The 19,532-nt window shown below is 36.1% G+C and overlaps 1 protein-coding gene across 2 annotated transcripts in view; it reads right to left on the bottom strand.

Annotated features, from left to right (window-relative positions):
• Window positions 1-18,830, bottom strand: part of GPSM2 (G protein signaling modulator 2) — a 47,926-nt gene extending 29,096 nt beyond the window's left edge. Inside the window, exons 1-3 of one of the 2 annotated variants that reach the window (XM_031457723.2) lie at window positions 18,689-18,830; window positions 8,443-8,747; window positions 292-513 (exon numbers count right to left, since the gene is read on the bottom strand). In XM_031457723.2, coding sequence (XP_031313583.1) covers window positions 292-513; window positions 8,443-8,498 — 278 coding nt within the window. In that variant the 5' untranslated portion in view covers window positions 8,499-8,747; window positions 18,689-18,830. The remainder of the gene's footprint in view (window positions 1-291; window positions 514-8,442; window positions 8,748-18,688) is intronic. The other variant, XM_031457724.2, reaches the window with a different exon arrangement.
• Between the last annotated feature and the right edge of the window lie 702 nt (window positions 18,831-19,532).

The raw sequence follows: 19,532 nt of genomic DNA, 5'->3' as shown, positions 1-19,532 counted from the left end.
GGCTTAAGGTAAGAAAGACCTTGAAACCTATTTTTAATAAAAATTTTAAACTTACATTTCTGTATTTAAATTTAATTAATTTCATTCATTTAATTAAACTCCATAGGTCTTTTCACTGCTATTCATTTATTTAATGAAACTGTTTAACCTAAAGATTAGTTTTAAAATGCAATGCTAATGAATTGGAACTCAGCAAATGTACTGTTAGTTTTTTTTTAATGGAATGAAAGTGTTTTTTAAAGGGACAGTTAATTCAGGGAGAAAGAGTATGAAAAAACCTAAATTAATTACCTTGCAAGAGTTAAGTCATGATGATGGTATTCTAATGCTTTGGCATAATCATGCAAATAGAAATAAGCATTGCCCAGCTGGCTGTAAATAGCACTAAGTGTTTTTAGGTCTTCAGTTCCGACTTGAACCGCAGCTTCAAAGAATGACACACCAGCCCGGCAATCTCCGGATTTACACAGACGTTCCCCTTCCAAGGCCAGTTCTAGGCAAGAAGCTTCCATTCTATAAAATTATATAGGACAGACATTTACAACGTTACATTACAACTGCATCACAGTTTTTAACTTCTAGTAATATAATTTAAACATGGACTGTGGCTACTGTTGCTTAGCAGATGCCTCCATAATTGAGTTAATCTACATTATTGATAAAATAGTAAACTATTATTATTTATAGCAAAAGCTAATTTGCTTATTCATATGTCTCTGAACCACAGAGGTCTTTTTATAGGATAGCTAAGTATCTCTATATGAAGCTAATGAAATAAAATTCACATTTTATGGCAAGATGAGAAAAATTTAAACATAAAATTTTCCTTTGCCTGCTGGGCTTCCTTCTCTCCCCTTTAGTGTGCGTTGTGCATCTGCATTAACCAGACCTCCTTAGAAGGCAACATTTCTTCTTAATCTCATCAAGGATTCACAGCTCCTTAGGAGATAACCTTCCTTCTTAATCCTGTAAGGGGCCACAATGACCCATGATCCACTACTTGCTTTGTACGTGTAGATCTGGATTGTGTAAAATGTCAATAATACATCATCGAAAGTACAGCCCTCCGTCTCAAAAATTTATATAACTGTTTTATATATAGTAGTTCGTATCCCCTAATCCCAAACTCCCAATTTATCCCTCCCCCTATCTTTCCCCTTTGGTAACCATGAATTTGTTTTCTGTGTCTATGACTATGCTTTGTAAATAAGTTCATTTGTCTTTTTTTTAGATTTCACATGTAAGTGATACCATATGACTGAATCACTATGCTGTACACTGGAAACTGACACATTGTAAATCAACTATACTTCAATTTTTTAAAAAATTATATAACTATGCTTTTACCTCCAACAGGCGGAATAGTTGTCAGTGCTTTCTAGGAGACTGTTCCCATGTTATAATCCTCAATTTGGCTTGAACAAAAATTTCCGTTTCTTTCTTAGATCGACTGATTAATTTTTTCATCCACAGAGCTCATTCTAATTGGCCCACCCAGAGCAACCAACTTTACCAATGAAAGGACCAAAGTAGTGTTTCCTAAACTGTTCTGAGTTGTGGCAGACTTACAGACTTCCTGAGCGTTTGGGGAGAAGAGGGGTGCCTGTGGGAGGTGAAGTCCTATAACTAATACTCCTCTCTACCCAGGTATCCAGGTGATCTACTCAAACTGTCCATCGAGCCCTCCTACCACATATCTCTACCTCATCCTCTTCTCACCACCACAGGATCACTTACACCTTAGACAAACAGAGGAGCAGAATATCTTGGTGCACAAGGTACACTTCCATGAGAGAATTAAGTGTCAAGAAACTGTTAGAAAGCAATGATTTAAAGATTTGCAGAAATTCTAATTCTCAAAGTCTGTCACTGAATTTTAAAAGCCAGAAAAATTTAAGTTACCATAAATATATCTAGGAGAAAAAGCACCAATACTTCAGGTTCTTATCCTAAACTCTGGTAGGTGCCCTTAACCAAAGCTGCCACTGTTTCTTCAACATTTTCGTGATTTCTGCCATGTCTATGAAATAACACTCACTTAAACATGCTTCTATAATTTGGAAAATTCCTTTAAATTGGCACATGCCATTAAAATAAAAAAAATACAGCTTCATCCAAAGCAGTATCTGTGAAACTGTGAGTCTGATGTGATACTTACGTTTATTTTGTAACACACATTAAAACAAATACGTAACTATTAAAATAAAAAAGTAAGTAAAATTACCTTATGTACCACCAGCAGGTACACCAGTACCACCCTTTGGAAAACTGTGATTTAGCTCATCAGGCATTTTAATTTTTGGAGAAGCTCTGAGTTTCTCCTTCCTAGAATTAGCTTTGAGCAACTCTACCACAGTGGTGGTTCTTCACCCAGGATGCACAACGGCAGAGCTCACACGGAGTGATTTTTAAAACTCTCAGTGCTGGGTCCCACCCCCGGGGTATGACACCTGGTCTTCAGCATTGTTTAAAAGCCCCCAGGTAATTCCAACGGACAAGCCAGGGTTGAGAATCACTGCCTTAACAGGAAATGTAAATTAAACTACCATTCACCCTAAATTTATTCTAATATTATATTATACTTTTGTATTTTTAGTAGCAGGTCAATTAATATATTTCTTCAGGTGCTATCTTTTGGCCTATAAAATCTATAAAACTTCAAAGTTCTTTAGAGTTATAAATTAAAATGGAATTGTAAAAGTGGAAAATAAATCAGATGAAGCTAAAAGAAAAGTCTGGACTAAGACTAATAGATCCAATTACAAAGGTCCAAAGCAGACTTCGGGCTCAGAATAAGCAGATGTATGGGAATATATATACATACACATATATACACACATATACATATCTATCTAACAGGTAATTTTCATGTTTTATATCCAGGTATCTTTTTTTGTTTTTAAATAATTCAAGTGATTTAGCCAAAAGCTTCTGTTGGTTCAAGGTTAGACTAGTGACTTCACCCTCACTTTATGGATCAAGGTAAAATAATGCAATCTCTTTTTAACATTTTGCTTCAACATTAGACTAAGTCAATTAGATATTGAGAGGGAGGTCTACAGCACATGGAAAAATAAATCAGTTTATTAGAAACCTTAAATTGCTATATATATGTTTCTTTATACGTCATTTCAAATTAATAAAGCCTATTTTTGTCTCACAAGTGAAAACTGCCCTTTAGAACTGTATTTTGAAGATGAGATTTCATAAAAGAAAAAGATTATTTTTGCTTAAGGTTTCTGAGGTTACTGGTATATTCTGTATGTAAAGAGAAGTGAGTCAGCAAAAGATTAATATGTAAAAATGTGCTTTTTATTAAAGGGCTCTTCTGCTAGATGAGGCACCTGAACTAGTTGTCTTTATTTGTCTAAATACTGAAGCCACTGAATCTCTAAGACTAATCATGGGGGGAAAAATCAGAAAAGATGTTTCTACATACAAAATACATTATTTTTTAATTAAAAAACTTAATTTAAGCATACCAATTAAGTAAAAAAATTATATATTGAGCAATTTCACTGCCAGGAATTTATCTTAAAGCTGTACGTACATAAACTCAAAGGATGTTCACAGCAGCAAAAAAACTACCAACAATTTAAATGTCCATTAACAGAATGTTGGTGAAAAAAATTAGATGCCACCATCAAATGGAATACTAATGATGGCACATGATTTCACTGAGGGAGAGGTAGAGAGACAGTCACACACAGAACATCAGTTCAGGACAATCAGGTTGCTGGCCAGGAAATGAGGGATAAGGCTATCGATGAAACAAAGTTATTTTTAAGGCAGGGCAAAAAAATTAACGTTTCTTTTTGCTGTTTGAGTCACTACCCTCTCCCCTTTGGTGTGCACTGTGCATTTGCACTATACATTAACTAGATTCCCTAAGAAGACACAGGAATGCCTACTTGCCAAAAAAAAAAAAAAAAAAGCAATTCTTCCTGGAGCCAGCAAAGTAACTCCTTAGAACATTCCTTTCTCAGTCCCATAAGGAGTCACAATAATCCACTACTCGCCTTGCTGGACTATGTAAACTGTCAATGTGTTATTCTGATGTACAAGCCTTTGTCTCAAAAACTTACATAACTGCGCCTTGACCTCTAACAGGTGGAACAGTCCTCAGAGCTTTCTAAAAGACTATCTCCCAAGTTACAATCCTCAGGTTAGCTCAAATAAAATTTTCCATTTCTTTCTAAGGTTGACTATTGATTAATTTTTTTGTCAACACATTAGTAAGTAAGACATGTGAAAACTAGAAGTTAACAACAGCATATCCATATAAAACAAAGAAGAATCTTCTTCAAATAAATATCTTTACCACAAATATTTGACCTTTTGGATTTAAACTTACACATTATAATGGAACCATCAATCCAAATGATGTTGCAGCCAGCAACATTTAGTTATAGGCTGAACGGTATCATAAGAGCTACAAATTATTTAAAAGATATTTTACATAATTCTCATTGGAAACAGTGATAGCCAACTGGAACGCTACCAGCTACTCAGCTGTCCTTGAAGGGCATGGGGTGAGGCTGCCCTACAGAAGAATCTACCTTAGAAAAGTCATTTCAGTATCGAATGCCCAAAATAAAGCTCAAAATTCTCTAGTTTATGAATTTATTCTAACACACCTCAAATATATCTAATTGCAAAACAGTCAAGGCAGGTTGGTTTATAAATTTTTTAGAAGATCATTAAATAGTAACAGAGAAAGTAATTTCATATCCCCTCTGTCTCTGTGAGAGAATAGAATTACTTCATTTGTTTAACCAGTTGGGCTGAAAACGAGGAACATACACAGAGTAGAAGACAAGCCAGGAAAATAGCTCTCCATTAAAAGACATCCCACATACAAAGTTCCTTTATTCTTCCTAATGGCCTATCTAATCGTATAAGCAGTACGTTTCTGGTAACTATAAATATAGCACTGCTATCCTTGGCTGAAATGTTTTCATTTTAGTTAACACATTAAACATTATAGCTTTAATTCCTCATTTTCTGCACAAACTCATGTTACTTCAATTTATTTTAATTTTTATATTTTTATTACTTTTTACTTTTCTTCTAAACTTAACTTTTTCTTTACCTCATTTTTGGTTTCTTGTGTTTATAGTATATCAACAAAAGCAAGGGAGGATTAAATCTTGATGTTACATTATTTTTTAAAATTTAATACCAATTTTGCCCAAATCTGACTCTCCCTTCAAATGACTTACATACTAATTAAGAATAAGTGATGGGATTCAGGACTTAAGATCAAAACAGGAGTGCTCTGCCTCTTCACGTGTGCTCTAATTTCTGTGGCTGTCGAATCTCTCATTACAGACCTTAGCTCCACCTTCCACGTGTTCTAACTGGGAGTGGATCTTTCCCATTACCAGTCCTAGCCAGCACCCACAAACAATTTCCATCCATTCAACTCACCACGTACATCCAGTTATTCTAGTTTACTTTGTAAAAGGGAAAGCGCAAAATGATCTTAATTTAAATTTAAATTTTGATTGGTAACTTAGTTTTAAAAGTAATTCTACCATATATTATATCAAATGTAATTCTCTAACCCTCTGAGATGGGTTTTATTACAGAAGGGGAAACACGCTCAGTGACCCGCTTAAGATCATATGATGGCAAAGCTGAGAAATGAAATCCTGTATTTGTCCCCAGATCCAGTGCTCTTTCCATCACACATTACCGCAAACTAGTCTTCGGAAAGATTATTACTAACAATTATACTTATCCAGCAAAATTTAAGAATTCAACAACATAATTGTATTCCTTTAGAACTTACGTGCAATAATCTAATTCTTAAAGTATTGATTATTCATAGTAAGTCTGAACAAGAACATTTCTCAGTGAAATGCAAAACCAGAGAAACCAGAAATGATGAACCTGTTACATCCATCTTTCAATATCAACAATTACCAAGGCATGATATGATATTATCAATACATGTTTTGTCTCTACTTCTATCCTCACTTTCCAACTCCAGATTCTTCAAAGTATGTACCAGAAAGCAAGTGACTTCATTGGTAAGTATTTTAGTTTGTATCTCTAAAAGATAAGGAGTCATTTTCAAAAAATATAATCACAATACTATCATACCTTAAAAAAAACAATAATTACTTAAAATCATTAATACACTTTTCAAAAGTTTAGAAACCAATCCCATTTACTACCAGTCCCCATTTCTCTATACTCTCACAAATAAGTTGCAAAATATTTCATAAAGCATTCTCATCTCTCTCAGGAGGTTTCTTTGTGTCTGAAGATTTATTTCATTTCAAAATTACAAACTCGTTGTGCCACAGAAACTCCTCCAGAGATAGATGAGGACCTCCACAATGGAAGAACCAGATGGATAAAACATTACATGCTAATTGTTTACGAGAGTAGAAAAATAACCTATACTAGGCCATGACTCCTAACACAAGGGATAGAAACTACTACCTGCAACCAATTGGTATACATAATGTTGATTTAACAGCACTGATGGAACCAGAGATTTGTGTGGTAATAGTCTTACTAAAAACAGTTAAGAATTTTAAATTTCTTTTGGTGAAGTCCTGTATCAATGTATAACCATGTTTGACCTATGCTGTGTCATGGCAAAAGGATGGATTGAAGACCTTCCTATAGGCAAAGGTACAACCCACTCCTCCTTATCTATTGCTCTTAAAGTATTAAAAAGTATACTACTCTTGAAAATGTTTTTAGCAAGACAGATGAACATCTTACTAGGTTCATCTGGTGGTTATGTCCAATGAAGTTCAATGGACATTCTATCAAATGTAGACTGGGAGCCAGACAAAATGCTGGGCATCATGGCTGCTCCAAGAGAGCTAATGGCCAAAGAAGGGTGTGGCAAGGGAGGAGGAGACAGACAAATACAAGTTGGTGCTAAGAAAAAGATATGCACAGGATATGTGAACACACGGAGGGCACACAGCTGAACTATGGAGTTTAGAAATGGTTTCCAGGAGGAGAACATTTCTGAGCTGAATCTTAGATACTGGGTAGAATTGGCTAAACAAAGAAAGTGGGAGGGGCATTCAAGTCATAGGATGTAGCATGAGCAAAGGCACTGAGACACGTACAGGGAACCACAGCTCAAAGTGCAAGGTAAGAACTGGAAGGAAGAAAGAAGGAATAGGGAGAGGCCAGATAATGGAAGATCTTGTGTACTGTGTTAAGCTTGGCTCTGCCCTACAGGCGACTAGGAGCCCCCACAGGGTCAAGCAGAGGCTGCATGATTAACTGGGTTTTTAGACTGAGCCCTGCAGAATGGAGAATGGAGGGAGTCTAGAGAAGACCACAGGGGCCTGAACTGCAGCAGTGGTGGGGAGGATCTAGATGGAAAGATGAATCTGAGCAAATTTAGGAGGTAAAACTGGCAAGACCTCACACTGGACACAGAATAGTGAGAAGGGAAGAAAGTACATACAGTAACTCCCAGGTTCCTAGAACTATGCCCAAAAAGATAGAGTGAGAGCATTTCTATTTAAGGATCATTTTAATTATGGTGAATGTCTTCCATTTTATTTTATTTGAAACTTAAATTTTTAATGGAAATGCCCTCAGCTTACCTATATAAACTTCCTTGGCACCATGCTCTAACAGAACCATCTGCTCCAAAGGACAATAAATCTCCTCACTATTCCCTAAACGTGTGTAAGACATCTAAAATTTGGCAGCAAATGCCTTCACTCATTAGAGATTTGAATACTATTCAATGCTACAAGTTCTGATGTTTATTTAATATTAACTTATAACAAGTTTGATAAACAGTCTATTAGTATCTAATCACCTTACTAGTAATTATAGGTTTTCCATTTTAATACTTGTTTATTTTACACTTCAGTACAATGACCCAGAACTTCCAAATAAATGTTAAATAATGATGATGCAGGTATTCTTGCTGTTCCTAAATGCACCAAAAATGTCATTAATAATTTATTACTAAATATTAAACTATTAGTTTATCATGTTTAGAAAGTACTCACTCATTCCAACATTAATACTCATTTTTTAAAGCTCATTTATAAAAGATCACCATTTAAAAAATATAACACAAAAATCAGCTCATTCCAGCTGACCACATTACAAACTCCATCTTTTACCTTCAAAGACTGAGAAATATTTTATTTTTATATTTGCATTATATAAGAAGTAACAAAATACACAGTAACTATTCATAAACTCTCCCACAGAACATTGATAAATAAACTATAGTATATAATTGGGCTCTACTACCATCTTCCTATAGAAAGGATATAAAAGCATACAACAACCACAACAAAAAGAAAACACTGTTTATAAGTTACTATGGCTGATATATTTTTAATATTTTCAAATTTAAATCTGAAACGATCATAGTTAATTTAAATACATGTTTAAATAAGGATTAAAAATTACCCACTAAGAAAGCAGTAGTCTTACCTGTAACGAACATGAAAAGAATGGTCTTCCCTCATGCTTATCAAGTTTTCCTCCATCAAGTCATATTATAAGCTGAGTATAATATGAAATTATTTTATTTTGTGCCAATTCAGTTCTTTACAACGTAGAATTGCTGCAGAACATTGTCCGGTTAGTATATTAATGAGTTGGTGTTAATACACCCTAAGCTCCTGCTTCTTCTTTATTAATAATGAAAGGAGGTCAATGTCAGACAGCATAGAGGTTCAAAATGTGTCCCAAATCCTTGCATCTCTGGCCCTTTCAGCAGCACTTCAGCAACATTTCTGCAAAAGGAATACAAGATGCTTTGCTTGAAGTCCTACTTTCAAAGAATAACCTAAAGTAATTCCAAGCTCTACATGATCACACAACTAACTCCACAGACTGCTGTCATGGCAATTATGGGAGAAAAACCTCAGGGGGCTCACCACTCAGAGGGCTTCTAACTGAGAATGTGAATGCATGGTATTTATTGGAGAACCGTAGTTTAATTTTAAAAACCGGTTTGAAATACAGTAATTTTATGTAATATTTCCTATTATAAACAAATATAGACGAATTTGTATGATATTAGTATCTTAAAACAAAATTATAATACTTGATTTTAAAAACTACTATTAACAATTAAAATGAAAATTCAATAATTCATCTGAACAAGTCAATTCTAACTGTAAATTTATTTCTTCAAAGAAGATATTTGTGCTGATAATTAGATTATCTTATATTCATTTGCTCTCAATGTATATTCTATTTAAACTCTTTAAAGTATTTTAAATGTTTCCACTGAGTAAGTACAAAAGAAATTTAGGGAATATGTGTATAGTAGAATGACCCAACAAACAGTTATATACCACCACCCACTTTGATAGAATAAAGAACATCATCACTGCCTTTGAAGTCTCCTGGGTGCCTCAGCCTAACACATCACCTTCCTTTCCCCTCTACGGTGATCTCTAAACTGAATTGTGTTCATTATTCCCTTGCTTGTCTTTATAACTTTGCCACAAATGTCTGTATAGTCTTAAATAATATATTGTTTAATTTTGTATGTTTTTGCTCAATATTCTTTCTGAGATTCATCTTGCTTGTTGCACACAGCTGCAATTTGCATATTTTTATTGCTGTATCATATTCTGTCCTATACCAAATGTATTTTTCATTCTACTGTTGATGGACCTTTGGACTGTAATATTTTGGATTTTTTTTGCTACTATTAGAAGTATTGCTATGAATGCTGTAGTTAATAACTCAATATACTGGTTAAACAGGACAACAGATAAACTAAAAAGAGAATGAGTGAATTAGAAGAATATCTGAAGAAATTACACAAATAGATAAAGACATACACAAATAGATAAAGAGATGGAAAATACTAAAGAACAGTTTAAAGAAAAGGAAGACAAAATGAAAGGCTTTAACACAGGTCTAACTACAGTACCAGAAGGAAAAACAGAAAGAGGAACAAAGGCAAAATGTTCAGTATAAAGACTGAGAATTTTTCAGAATTGAAGACAGACTATTAATTAGCAGATTGAAGAAGCACACTAAGTCCTAAGTGGGATAAATAAAAATGAATCCATACCCAAATATATCACAGAGAAATGCATATCATCATATATAAAATATAACCTTTAAGGTAATAGTTGAGAGAGATAAGTAAGGGTAAGATTAAGGTGTGTGTGTGTGTGTGTGTGTGTGTGTGTGTGTGTGTGTGTGTGTGTGTGTGTGTGTGTGTGTGTATTTTATATATATATATATATATAGTCGGGGAATCTCAGTGTTATAAACAACCCCACAGGTCAGTTAGTACCACATATTACAACATTCCCAGAAAGGTCATAAGGAAGCTAATCCTAATTTTGAATAATCCTTTTCAAAAAGTTTCAAGAAAGTTGTTCCGTACTTTGAGCAATTTTTCCATTTCTACCCATTTCTTCCTTCTGCTGCCATCCAATAAAGCCTAATTCCTCTTCCACATAACATCCTTTTAAGGATTTCAGCTATAAAACAAACCAAACTCTGAATAATGCACACCCACAAAATACACTTAGACAGAGGTTAGTGGGGAACAGAGCAGGCAGAAGGAGGACAGTGGGAAGTGGCGAGCATCAGCCTTGGGAATCCTGACAAGATTCCTAGAGGAAACAAGGTTTTCATGTTAACAACCAGTTTGGCACATAAGAAACACAAAATATTATCCCTCTTGACCCCTCCTTTGGCCAGCAAAGGAAGTAGTATCTTAAGAAAGGATGAAAAGATAGGTAGCAGTTATTAATCCAACAAATCTTTTTTTCTTTTGTTCAGAATTCCATCATGCCTCTTTTTCCCCAGAAAGCATTAAGGGTATTAGTGTAGATATTCACAGCAACAGCTCCAAAGTGCATCTAAATCACACAACAACTCAACTGTCAACCAAAGTGGCTTTCACTACCACTTTGAGGTTTAGGTTCTTATTTATAATATGGGCAGGAGGTGAGGTATTAGAATTAACTTAAAATTAAGTTAAATTATAATTTAATTGAAACATTTTTTCAGCCATATCATAATAAAATCTAAAAATTCATCAGTCACTTAAAAAAATGTTAACTTCATACTTATTAAAATGTAAGCATGTAATTAAATTAACAAATGGATATAAATGGAGCTGCAAAATACCTTACTTGATTAGGACTGCACACAGAACCATTAAAAAAAAACTTAAAACAAGCAAGACAGAATGCTATCCACCATTTTACCAAGGACAATTTAGAATATGGTCTTACTTTTTTCAAAAGAACAGTACCCTCCTCAAGTCATTCTTAAATTTCAATCTCCCTAACAATTAAGCAGCATTTCTTATCTTACAATTATTCACTAAACAAACAAGCAATTCTTGATTCAGTGAGTCACACTACAAAAACTCTCTAACCAACTTAGTAACAATGTGTTCATTCATGTTCCACATGGAATTAACAAACCCACTGCATATTTAACACATAGTTTATATATTACTAGTGTAACACTAATAACATTTGCAACAGATATTAAATTATGAATTGTTCATTAAGATAAGAAAATTTAATGACAGGACCAGGAAATGGAATGGAAATTATAGGTTTGAAAGAATATTAAGAAGTCTTCAAGTCCCCACTAGAACTTAAATAAATAATAATCTGCAAGGAACACATGTACCCTTAATAGCATCTCCCAGGTTTTAAAAAACTTCTCTGCTAACAAAGCTGTTGGCTCACAGCATCTTTTGGTCTGACTATAGATAAAAAGAAAGCAATAATCATTTTCCATACCCTAGAAACTGATAAAAGCACACAGAAAGATCAACTAGTGCATAACTCTGATTGCCTCACATTTAATTATCTGATTAGGAAATCAAAATAGGCAGACTCCCGGTACACACCTAGGTGGACTTCCAGACACTGTCCAAGGTATGTAATCAGAGTAAACAATAAAACCTAGCCCTGCTTTACTCCACTGGCAGTAAAGTTATCTTCAAACTAGGTGACTGGGAAACAGGGGATAGACAGTTACAACTACAGCTGACCCTTGAATGGGGTTGAACTCCACAGTCCACATATGCGGGGAATTTTTTCAATAAATATGTACTACAGTACTACATGATCTACATGTTGGTTGAATCTGCAGATGCAAAACTACAGATATGGGGGACCAACTGTAAAATTATACGTGGATTTTCCATTGTGCGGGAGGTCAGCACCCCTAACCCGCACATTATTCAAGGGTCCACTGTGTTTCTTTTGTCTTTGTTTCAATTTATCCAAACTATCTATTCCTGACTACAACTTAAGCGCCAGTTACCTTTGGTCTGATTTTTTCATTTAGTGTATCTATAAACTGGTAACACTATCAGATTATAAATATAACTTACTTTTCTTGCCTCCAGGTTAGATAATCTAAATTCTTTAAACTTCTCTTATCCTATTAACTTCCTCTAAGGTACAATGCTCAAATTACCCAAATCCCTCTCAGTTGTAATGTTTCAAGTCAGATACAGTAGCCCTTTGTCAACTGGAGCTGGCATAAATATTAAGGAAGAATCAAGAACATACTTAAAATAAAGTTATTTTATATTAGAATTCAGGGTACAGGTTATAGTAACAAATACACATCACAGTACTAATGGGGGTAGCAAAGTAAGATGCCAACACATCCACTTCTAAAATAAACTCAAGTAACTACCCTAGGTAAACTGGTTATTTTCTGCCAAATTATGTACCTGTAGGTAGACACTAATTTATTTGTAGATGGACTAAATATGTCCTGTCACCTAATCCAAACATCTATTTCTAACTGCATTTTACCTGAAAGATACAGTGGAAACAATATGGCAAGTATAAGGAACAATACATGCAAAATCAAAAGTAGGAAGGTAAAACCAGGAAGTTTACATAGAAGAATATAAGAGTATAAAAAAGCAGACGCTGTAGTAAAGTCCAACAGAGAGTTCAGAGCATGATTTTAGTGTGGCAGGCAGACATCAGAATATAAGACTAATGTGGAAAACTAGTGTTCAGAACAAGAGAATAGGACCAAAAATGTCTGGGTACTTGATTAAGTAATCTGGCTGAGTACTTACAGAAAATTGAAAACAGTGCCCATTGACTAGATATGAGAGGCAAAGGTCAAGCAAGGACAGAGAACTTATGAGACTTCCAGTTTTGAGGACAGGGTGAACAGGAGCAATGCGCAGTGACTGACAAATTGGATTGCAAGAGTGATAGTTTAGAGAGGGAAAAATGGAATACTCATATTAAACTTGTACTTGGTAAAAATGCTATCTTCAGAAATAATGGCTGAAAGAAACAAAGATATTGAGCTTGAGATAACCTGAAATCAGACAAAATCTGATAAATGGGGAAGGATGGAGTGGGGAGAGAGGGAGTGACTGATAATTCTTAATTTTTGCACATCTTTAAAACTAAAAAAGTTTTAAAGTACAATGATATAAATGTCAAAAACTGCGATGTCAGTGACAAAATTAAAGAGACACTGCAATGGGAGAAAAAAGCAATGCATAAAAGTTCTGATTCTTTATTCAACACAATCTCTAAACCAATAATATAATCAAACTATTGCATAATACTATGAACTAAAGATAACTCAAGATGATATGCGTGTGTATCTATCTATATCTACAGTGCTGAACATAGTTTTAGTACTGATAACTGTCATACATACCAAATGTAAATTACTTTACATGATCCCAAATTAATAAAATAAACAATCATAGTGCCGAGTAAAGCAGACTGCTCCAATTTCTATCATTCTGGAGAAATGAGAATTTACTACAGATTATTCTGTAACAACTGTATCAGTAAAGTTTTCCTTTAGTAAATATATAATCCTAAAGTATGCACTCCAATTAAGGTTATATCTTAATTTATTCTTAATCTTTAGGTCTGCAACAATACATATAAGTCTGTAAAATGTTAGGCCAAGTTAGGTTAGAAAACAAGTGTAACTAACAATGTAACTACTAACTAAACACGTTTTATTATAAAGCTCTTCTAGTAAGTTGTTTGTGACTATGGAACAGCTAAATAAATTGAATAAATTCAAAGGATAGATTAGAATAATGGTTCCAGATTCCAAGTAAATCTGTATCTTAAAGTCACAACACCAGTCAGAAGGGTTCCCATGTGCATTTGAAATGAATCCTCCTAGGTCATTTGGAAAACCAGCAAATACATGCAAAGTAAAGGCACTATTAATTTTAAACTCTCATATTTATTCTTGGCAGATTTAAAAAAGAAAGAAAGAAAGAAAGAACTTCAGGTCAGGAGCTGTGGATACTGAAAAGGTAAAATAATGAATGCAACCATTTCAGAGTAGTGTAACCCCAAAACAATATAAAATAAGAATTCCTTTTCATGTTTTGAATGTTTACACCAAACAGCTCACCATTCTAAACAACTCTAGGTAAACTTCCTTTTTCGGTGAAGAGTAAAGTACTTATATTTTTAATCCATCACATAAAGCTAAAAGGACGTCAAAGACTATGTTTCCTAGATAACCAAAATACTTAATAAAAGCCACATATGCAATTTCAAATTAGATAAATACTAAAAGAAAATGTAATCTAGAAGAAAGAGATTTGAATATTTCAAGCCTTCATCTTAGTACTGCTGTTAAACAGTGAGAAAGGACCAAGCGCACGAGTCTACCTCAATGAGACATGCTGAATGTTTGTAGTTCAACAGGAGTTTCCAAAGCTCTCTCACAAAGCGCTACCAAGATAATCATTACTGCATGGTAGTCTCTTAGTATCTTAGGGTTTGGCAGCCCATGATAAATTGGAAAGAAGTTGAGTATTTTCCTGGGGAAGGTGATAAACCAGAAAGGGGCTGTTTTTAGATTACACATGGAGCCAATCTGAATTATGCCCGTTACTATACTAATCATTAAAACTGCTGGTATGAAATTACAGTCCTTAGTGATTACAATAATTCAACAGAGGATGAAGCAGTTGCTTAAAAATTTCAAGGCCAAAAGGAAGATTACTTTTATGCAACATCTTTAATCTTGGTTACCTTTTTCCCCTGCTAAGCAATTAATAAAACAAAAGTCCTACTCCGACAAGATTACTTACTTATTTTAAGAGTATAAATATGTCCAACTAAAGGGAAAAGGTCTTACATATGTTCATTAGAATAAAATTTGTATTTTTCTCCATATTAGTTTTATTTCTCCTCAAACTGAAGCTCAAAGTTTACAAGTAATGTTGATTTTCCCTCCTATAAAACAATTTTAAACAAAGATTGTCCTTTTAATCCAATAGTAAAATTAATAACCTTTTGGAAGAGTTTCAATTAGACACATAAGAAAGGTGATTTTTAGTTAATTATTATAAACACATAAAATTGGATATATACCGTATTTTAACATCAAGGTTACAAAAGACACACAATGATAGTTTTTTTTTAAATTCTAAATTTTAATCAACCTCAATTATATTTCCAGTACATTCCAAATGACTACACAGATTATGAGGCCAGGAGCTCACAAGAAAATGTTTGCAATCTAAAAACACCAACATACACTAAGCCCAATTTCCAAAAAAAACACAAAAATTCAAACCAAAATATATGTATTAGTCCTCGCCCTTTCCAATCAGTAATCTTTTGTTAACAAAGAAACAAATTATTGGATAAACATGATGTTATTAATAGGAGCTCAAAGAAGTAAATTCAAAATAAACATAATCTTATGAGGAAATTACTGTCAGAAAAAAAAGAGAAATACTTATTAGTAAGCAATGGGGAGAACACAACTTTGAGAAACAGTGGTCACCAAGTCACCAGAAAATATGACCCACAGCCCTTTATTGCTACCAATGTTGGCTTAAGCCATCAGCTTAAATCAATTAATATATGTATGGGAAACAATAATGAAGGAGAAAAGAATTGGTCCTTTCTACTGAGCATTGTTCTTGAGTTAGTAAATGACAATGTATCAGTCATCTTAACAGAAGAATTTTGAAATGGCAAAACTGGTTTCAAGTACACTTTTAAGCAGAAATAAATCCCAAATGCAAAAGGATAATAAAGGCCTTAAAAAAAAAATCCCTAGAGAGTTTGAATTTCGAACCCTTCATAGGAAAATACACTGTTTTCTCCTTCCAAAAGTTATCACCATTCTGTGGAAAAATGTTTCTGCTCAATTCAGTAATGTTATGAGACCACATGAGAAGAATCACTCTAAAAAGGACCAAGGAAAGCTTTTTGGAAGCGAGGACATCTGTACTGAGCCTTGAAGGATGGGTAAATCTTATTAGGCTAATCAAGAAAAGGCACTCCAATCATGGGAAATGGCTTGAGCAAAAGCAAGGAGGTGGGGATGCAGAGAAAGTGGGCCCAGGTGGGTTAGGAGTAGGAAAGAGAAATCTAAGAAGGCACTAAATTGTGAGGGACTCTATGCATGTGGCTGAAGCAGTACTTGGCCTTGCATTCAGATAAAGAGGAACCTTGGAATTTTTTCAACAAAGGAATAGCAAAGTCAGATCTGTGTGTTAGGAAGATAAACTGGCAGCAACATATAGGGCAGGACAGGACAGATGAAAGTCACTGCTAAAACTCCAGAAACCACTACTGAATAGGAAGCCTTCTTTCCTCATCTCACAACTCAAAGCAAATTGCTTTGCACATAATCGATGTCTAGCAAACTTTCTGGATTTCTTGCCTGGGAAGAAGAAGAGAACTACGAAGCAGCAAAGAATCCTGTAACAGCGAGAAAACCAGATTTTAATACGTTTCTGCTCTACGCTAAAGGATATATTCATATTCAGCTAAATAACTCAGGAAAGTCTCACTCTTAATTTTTTACTGTTTTTATACAGATGATAAAAGGGATACTGAAAGTGTTATGTGATTTATAAAGTACTATAGGAAGACAGCTGTCTTGAAAGAAGGGTTGAAATATCTATGCATAGTTCATGACAAAACAGCACAGCACATACAGGCATCTAAAAAGTAGGATTATGTCTCTACAAATGGAATCCAAAGAACTGGAGGAGATTTAAACAAATACACTGAAGCAATTCAGCATGTGCTTTGGGATCAGGCCATGGTCTGAATCTCAGCACAGTGACTTATTAGTTATACGATCTTGAGCTAGTTAAATTCTCAGTGCTGGTTTGGGCATAACGATATCCATCCAACATGTGTCATGATGATGATTAGAGATATGATTTATAAAAAGCACCTCAGTGCCTGGCTCTGATACTTAACAAAAGTACTCAGTATGGTAGTAATAATGATAATTGCTATTGTTATTATAAAAAAGAACATGTCTATTAGAATCAACTTGAATACTAGTCTTAATCTATGTCAGGTTTTCAATTTTAAAATTTCAGAGGACTAATTACCAAATTTTTATCTTTTAGGTAAATCTTAGAAATAGTTTATGCTTAAGAACAAGGCCATTAAAAAAACTACTAAATCCCACCTTTGCTTTAATTAGCCTAGTACCAAGTCTGAGATTTATATTAAAATTTAATATTTGTAACACTGTCTGGTTTAATAACAGAAGGAAATACAACCAAACTGCTTATCTAGCCAAAGAGGATTTGGAGGGAATGCCTCTACACCAGTAACACACAACTTTTTACATTGTATCTGCTCCACTCCTTATATTATAAATAATGGCCTGAGAAAGAGTTTGCCAGACGGAATCCATGGTAATGCGTAAAGAAGAGCAGGTATGAGACTACCCCAGACACACACACACACGCGTCAACCAACAGCGATCCTCCCTTTTTAACGTTGCTTACTGACAATTAACCAAAGATGCTTTTTGAATAACGACAAGAAAAGCAAAAGTGGAATTTATCAGGTAATCACATTGGTGGTTATCAGGCCGCAAATCTTCTGTGCACCCTTCTAAAGTGGCAGCTTGAAAATTCAGCTTCCTATACACGCCACCAGACTCCGATACAAGCCGACCGAAAGGAAAGCCAAGAATCTACTTCGTTTAACTCCACAAGAGGGTTAAATTATGCATTAAGGAAAATAAAATTTCCATCCCTACTCGTTTTCTTTGCGAGTTCAAATGATACCAGTTAAAATGAGCTCACTGGTTATCACTGATACAAGGAAAGGACAAATTTTCTGTCTGTTACTATTCGAAGATATTCTATAGGTTTTCAGGAAAGGGCTTTCTTAACATTCCACGTTTGCGAAAACCTTCTGCAGCAACTACCCATTTCTACGGTAAATCGACCAGTTGGTGCCTCAAAGTTCATGAATTTCAAAATGGTAAGTGCAGGTGTCTGACAAAGACTGCCCGCTTTAAGACAGCAAACTCACGACCACACGCGAACGCGATCTGCCTCGGATTTAATTAATTCCACAGGGTTTCGGATTTTTAACCTACTGTTTGTTTCTTACACTCAGAATACATGAGAAGTCGTTGTGTTCTATCATACTTTTTTATTAAAAAAAAAAGCTATAAGCAATGAAGCTCTTAAGATTTACTCTCATTTTAAAATCTCCAACCTGAAAGCAACTAAGCGCTCGAACTGGAGCGGGCTGCTCTTCACTCCGAGTTTCTGGTTTCTCGACGCCGGCCCCCGCGACCACCCCCCCGCCTCCCTCCCGGAACAAAGGAGGTCGCCCCCAGACCGTGGATACAGAGCCCGCCCCCGACCCCCACACACGCCCCCTCCCCGTCGCCTCCCTCCGCCGGGCGCCCACAAACGCCCCTCCGAACTCACCTCCCCACGGGCCGGCGAGTCTGGGGAGCGCGGCGGACGCGGCGAAGCTGCAGCAGCTGCCGCCTCGGCGACGGGCCGGTGACTGCGGCCCCTCCTCCCCGCGGCGGGTCCGCGGCAGAGGCACTGCTGGAGGCCGGCGCGCACCCCCCGCCCCCCAGAGGTCACGTGGGCCAGAGCTCTGGGCTCTCCCGGTGTCCGCCGCGCGTCAGCCGCCACTCAAGGGCCCTGCGGCGCCGCCCGCCCGCTGCCACGCCCCTCCTCTGCGCCTGCGCCCCAGCTGCGGGCGCTCCCATTCAAACGGACGACGCCCCGCGTCTTTCGGACTCGCCAATGGCCGGCGCGGGAGGCGGGGCGGGGCGAGGCGATCCGCACGGGCCTCTGCTGTCCAGGACGGGCTGGCGTGTGCGTGCCAGACTCGGGGGGACCCTGGGGCACTTGGTCCTCCGCTGCCCCGGGGTCTGTCCTCAGCCACCGAATTGAGTTGCTTTCCTGCCCTCCTGTTTCTTCTTCACACACTGAAGGACGGGGCGATAAATACTGTCCAGAAAGAGTCCTTCAGAGATGGTCTAACCTAGACCCTTTTAAAAGATGGGCATCCCAAACAAGCCCCGCCTGCCCTGAAGTCTTGGTCCCGGCCTGGAGAATGAATCTCCCAGCGGCATTTGCAGGATGTTTAAGAAAAAGAGGTCTCTGTGAAAGGAACAGAGGGACCCGTGTGAAAGTCTGAACAAGGCTGCCTTAGTTCTTGAGGCTATGTCACAGTTCTGGCGTTTCCAGCTGCTAAAAAAGCAAACTTGTGTTGACTGCAGAATCGCTGGTTCCCGGGAAAATTGGGTGGCAGTTT

Source organism: Camelus dromedarius, chromosome 9, assembly GCF_036321535.1.
Source record: "Camelus dromedarius isolate mCamDro1 chromosome 9, mCamDro1.pat, whole genome shotgun sequence".
In the NCBI taxonomy this organism is placed as follows: domain Eukaryota; kingdom Metazoa; phylum Chordata; class Mammalia; order Artiodactyla; family Camelidae; genus Camelus; species Camelus dromedarius.
Note: the sequence above shows the minus strand (reverse complement) of the source record. Positions and strands in the feature narration are given on the sequence as shown.